The 5,449-nt window shown below is 39.5% G+C and overlaps 1 protein-coding gene across 1 annotated transcript; it reads left to right on the top strand.

Moving 5' to 3' along the window:
* Positions 1 to 229: 229 nt before the first annotated feature.
* On the top strand, positions 230 to 4,254 carry LOC124253060. Its single transcript, XM_046686781.1, has 5 exons — positions 230 to 280; positions 472 to 620; positions 1,729 to 2,124; positions 2,562 to 2,780; positions 3,105 to 4,254. Exons 2-5 carry the CDS (start codon positions 510 to 512, stop codon positions 3,492 to 3,494), a joined length of 1,116 nt encoding a protein of 371 aa, XP_046542737.1. The 5' UTR covers positions 230 to 280; positions 472 to 509; the 3' UTR covers positions 3,495 to 4,254.
* Positions 4,255 to 5,449: the final 1,195 nt, after the last annotated feature.

Genomic DNA, 5,449 nt, shown 5'->3' with positions numbered 1-5,449 from the left:
ATCCCTCCTCCTGGACTAGTCCACTACATCAGTGTGTAACCTTGGTCCTCTCTATCTGATCCCTACTCCTGGACTAGTCCACTACATCAGTCTGTAGCCTTGGGTGCTGTTGTACAAAGCGATCTTAGCACTAAGGTGACCGTAACTCCCATTCATTAACGTAGACTTATGGTAGCCTTAGCGCTAAGGTTGTTTTGTACAACGGCACCGGTCCTCTCCATCTGACTTGAAGGGAAACAGGGTCATGTTAGGGTTTATCTTCAAGACTGCTTGGAGAGGGGTAAGCATTTTGACTATACATATTCAATCAACTAAACCATAATCATGATAATGATAATCATCCAGTGTACAGTTCCAACCTGGTCTTGGTAGTAACTACACGACCTCAAGTCTCAAAGTAACCTGATTGTTCGAAATACAGTAAATATATATGTTTGAATGCTCGGTAATTAAACACTGGTCCTTCAACAGCAGCATCTTCAGAAGAAAATAGTAACACTGATGTGGAAATGGCGGAGGACCCGGAACCTATGGATGAATACACTGAAAAAGACTGTGCCGATGAGAGTGATGAGGATGGAAGCGTGGGCAGTGACATCGAGGAAGACAGCGGTCAGCCAGTGAGGCCTGTTATATGTTTAATCCATTTCACCAACTGACTGAACATTCCCCTAGAAACTCCACATAACACATGTCAGTTCCACAACCAGCTGTAGACAGTGGGACAATGTGAAAGTTATACATATGATATTTTAAGATGAAACAATGAAACAGAACATGACAACATAAAAATCACTTTGCAATATGGAAATATATAGAGGTTAGCACGCAATGTGTTTTGGGATGGTAAATATCAAGTTTTAGGAATAAACATTGCATTTGCATTGCTTTGACCAGGGATAGGACAGGCAGGGGCCATGCACATTAGAATAAAAAATGGCCCATTAAAATTTTGAAGTTTACTATTGATACAGGGGCAGTGGCCCATTCTAAATTCAGAAAATGTCTAAAAATCCTGAAAAAAGTTCTCTATCCCAATCCCTGTTTCACGGGGTAACTGTAATTTAAATTTTTATAAAAATCACTCCGCTTTCACATAATCACAGATTTTCGTCGATTGATTTGTGGTATTCATCTGTTTGCAATTGCTTAGTTTGGGTTCAAATCCTGGAATTACACATGATTATATCATGATCTGTATGCACCCTACACATGCATGTGTGTTTTCACTGTAAATCTCTTTGGTTTGTATGTTGCTTAATGTCGCACTCAGCAATATTCCAGCTATATGGCAGTGGTCTGTAAATGATCAAGTCTGCACCAGACAATCAGCATCATTAGCACTGATCTACACAATTGCCATACGATAACATGTGTCAACCACCCGATACCGTTAGTCTCCTCTTATGACAAGCCTGGGTTGCTGAAGACCAGTTCTAACCCAGTCTTTGGCCTGCTCTAATTGTTGTTCAACACACCGCAATATCCCTGTGGTGGTGTGTGGTCCTATGTATAGAGCTCAGGTCACAAATCAGTTGAAGTTAAGCACCATTGGTCAGGCAGAGTCTTTGGATGACCCTGTTCAGTAGCTTGACTCCTTTCTAGTTATTGGAATTTAGTGCTGTAGAAGTGCATTATTATCATTATTATTATTATTAATACCAGTATACTGTTCCAACAGTCAGTAACCTAACTGAATGTTGTAATGTCAGGTTTTTCTACCCTCAGCTGAAGCTTATAAAAGATTTCAAGATGGACCCTGAGGAGCAGGATGTGACCTTGCATGTCAAGGTCATTAAGGTGGAACAAATGGAGGAAAAGTCCAACAAGAAACAGTTCATGGCTGTTGTGGCTGATGCCACCTCTGCTGTTGACATTTGTGTGAGGGAGGAAAAACTCTTTGACAAGTTCAAACTGGAATGCTGCATTATTCTGAGAAATGTCACCTGGAACGGGAAGGTTTTATTCACAAAGCCCTCTTCTACAGCAACCTTTGCTTCTGAGATTTGGGTGCCAGAAAATGTCACCACCAAAGCATTTGGGAAAGGAGACTCAGTGGCCATATCCAAAGTCGGCACTCTGTCTGATATGTCCTGGATTAAATTGAGAGGCAAGATTGTGAAGGTTGGTGGATCTTTAGGCATTCTTAACGTAATATTTACAGGGCAAAGCATTTGAACTATTAGCAAGCCTGTGAAACAGTTCTGTTGAAAACCAAAGGCTGCAAGAGACATTTCTGCTTGTCATCTTTACTACACCAAAACTTGAAGGAAAACCAAGTTCGATGGATAGTCAACTTCTGTTATCAAGTTGTCAACTTCTGTTATTCACATGTCAGTACCTACAGTGAAACGTCGCACTCATTGCAATAAAGAAGTTGACTATCCATCGAACTTGATTCCTTCATGAATCTTTTCAGCTTCTACAATGCCTCTAAAAGAAGTTACACCAAAACTTGAATTACATGACACATTTTCATGGATGACAACTTCTTTTTATTCTTTTTACGACGTTTTGCACACAACACATTGATACTTGCTGCATCTGTTTATCTGTTCAAGCAATCCCCTCTCACAAAACGGAAGGTCTTTAAGAAGGCGTTGTCATATCGCCAAGTCAAACTAAAGGATGACACTGGTTCTGTCTACGTGGACGTCTGGGGTGACACTGCAGAGAAGATGCAGCTGGGCAAGGTTGTTGAGGTAGAATCTTGCAAGAAGCGACAAACTTTGAGCCCTGATGACCCATGGGTCACCACAACAACCAAGTCTTCAGTAAAGGTAACCTCTGGGATTTGGTTGTGATTGGTTCAAAGTGGGTTCTACTTGTTTGTCAATGTTCCCAGTAACTAAGAAAACAATTAGTGACATTGCATCCTGTTGTCAACAATTTTGAAGATATAGCTTGTATCAACTTGCCTTTAGTGTGCTTAACTGAGTTGGTTTCAGTTAAAGGTATATTGACAGCTAGCAGAATTCTGGACTTGTTAGGGATTGTACATATTTTTGTGACATCCTTTGGGTCAGTGCACAGTTTCGGTTGGACCAGTTTCAGCAAATTGTTGCCGTTGTATTTATTGTACGATCCGTCATTTGTATTTCCAGTACCTACCCTCCACACAACTAAAGCATATCCGGAAGGATCGTTACCAAAGAGGTACGCTTGTCGGCATCGACGTCACACTGTACATGTCATGTCCAACCCCCAGATGTTTCCGTTACCAACTGACAGACGGGCTATGTGAGTCTTGTCAGCGTCAGATCCCAGACCAGGACCAGGTGAGCTATGGAATGGCCATCATTGACATCCTGACACAGAAAGGAAACATTCACTCACTGACCGTTTACTGGCCAGAGCTCCTCCAATTCTTCCGATTGTTCAAGAAGACCCCACCAGGGCGTGATAAGGAGAAGATCGTCAAGGCCTTTAATGATCTGGGGAACAAGACCGTGAAGTACCAGGCATGTGGGATCGTCAGCAAGTTTAAACTGTAGACTGAAATACAGTCCTCGGAGTGTCAGGTACTGACAAATATGTCAACTTTCATGTTACATGGGTCAAAGACCTTTAGCCGAGATGTAATATGGAGCTTTGAAATGGGGTTCTTTGTCACGTAGTGATTGTTGTTATTTTAAGAGGATGCCTTTTGAATTTTAAGTGTCAGTGTACTAAAGATTCATATTTTGCACTGTGTATTGGTACAAAGAACATTACCAAGAACATTAGATGACCAGGTAGACAGTGAACTTTCTTCCTGTCGTGAGTCACTTTTATCTGTTAAATGGGTCAAAGAGCCTTTAGCAGAGATTTATAATGAACAGCAAAAGAAACGCAACTGGTTTTTTTTGGTCAAGTTTTTAAATAGAAGACATAAACATGAACGCTTACTTTTATGAGATTTCATTTTTAGGAAACTTGCGGTTTTTTTGCTGTTAGTATATTATGGAGCTTTCAAATATGTTGATGAATTATTATGTGCTGCTGCATGTATTTGCATGTATTCATTTTTAATATATTTTAAGATATATGAGCTTTAAGTCTCAATGCGCTGTAGATTCAGTATTTAGTGAATTGTTACACATATCTGTGTTGGTACATTTGCAAGTCTGTCTAAGCAGTCAGATGATGGTGAACTTTCTTCCTGATAGGAATCAATTTTACGAAGATTGTAATTTCTAGTCCTACATCAAGTCTTCACATATCTATTGTTTAGGGACCGTTCATAATTTATGGCTTGTGTGTGTGTGTGTGTGTGTGTGTGTGTGTGAGATGTGATATGATTTTTATGTAAATGACCCCCCCTAAAATCTATGTACAAAATAAGTGACACCCCACCCCTTGCATGTCATGTACAAAATCAATTACCCCCCTTCCCATAATTTCTAAGCATAATTTTAAACATATATTCATGTACAAATTGCTACTAGCCAACCCCCTCCAGTACGTGTCTACAAAATTGATGACCCCCCTAGCTCCCCAGAACAAAATGGGTGACCCTTTAAAATCATCATCACCCCCCAGCCATAAATTATGAACGGTCCCTTAGTCTTTGATAAAAATATGTTGTTTTTCATGTTCAAGTAAATGCAGAGTTCAGTCTGAATGTTTGTCCATAATGTCACTGTCTCTCAAGGGATAGAAAATACAAATAACAATTCCTTTCGCTGTTTTGAATTGAATACGTCCTCATACTGATGCCACATCCCAGAAGCTACAGGGATCATTCATTAAATGAAACAGAATATCAACGAGATAGTATTTTAAAAAATAGGATCATGAATATCTTAATTATGTTATGATCTTAATGAAATTGTGTTCTCAATTTTCACTGCAAAAGATATCCCAAAACTATCCATGATCACCAACTGTATTTTTTCAGTTTATATATCACAGACCCGTGAAGATCTGAGTTAGAATTGATCTTCAGTAACCCATGCTCGTTGTAAGAGACTTGGTTGACACGTCATTGTATCCCAGTTCCGTAGATCTATGCTCATGCTGTTAATAACTGGATTGTCTGGTCCAGATTTGATTGTTTACAGACCGCCGCCATATGGATGGATTATTGTGAGTGTGGCCTTAAACAACTAAATATATAATCACAACGCTGTCATTTGTCCAATCTGTTTCCTGATGTCCTTTTGTTCTGTCTTATTGTTTCAAAAGTAAAAGTATGATTGTATGGGACTTATTGTGTTTGTAATTATTTTTGTTTTGATAGATAACTATCTTCATGATAACTTTATCATTAATAAAAGCATGTCATGTTCACGAGTATCAACCATTGAAGTGGGTGTAGGGCATTTAGTCTGTCTGAGTTGCCACAGCAACAAAGGAATATGACCATTTGTGTTTGTTTTCTTTTTGCTGGCATATCAAAAATATGTAGGAAAATCCATCTCGCCTTACCGAAAGTATCTGCTCCTGATTGAAGGTAAACACAACAGCA

This window comes from Haliotis rubra, unplaced genomic scaffold, assembly GCF_003918875.1.
Source record: "Haliotis rubra isolate DU_JTF1 unplaced genomic scaffold, ASM391887v1 Scf530, whole genome shotgun sequence".
NCBI lineage: Eukaryota > Metazoa > Mollusca > Gastropoda > Lepetellida > Haliotidae > Haliotis > Haliotis rubra.
This window is presented reverse-complemented; position numbering and strand designations above follow the sequence as displayed.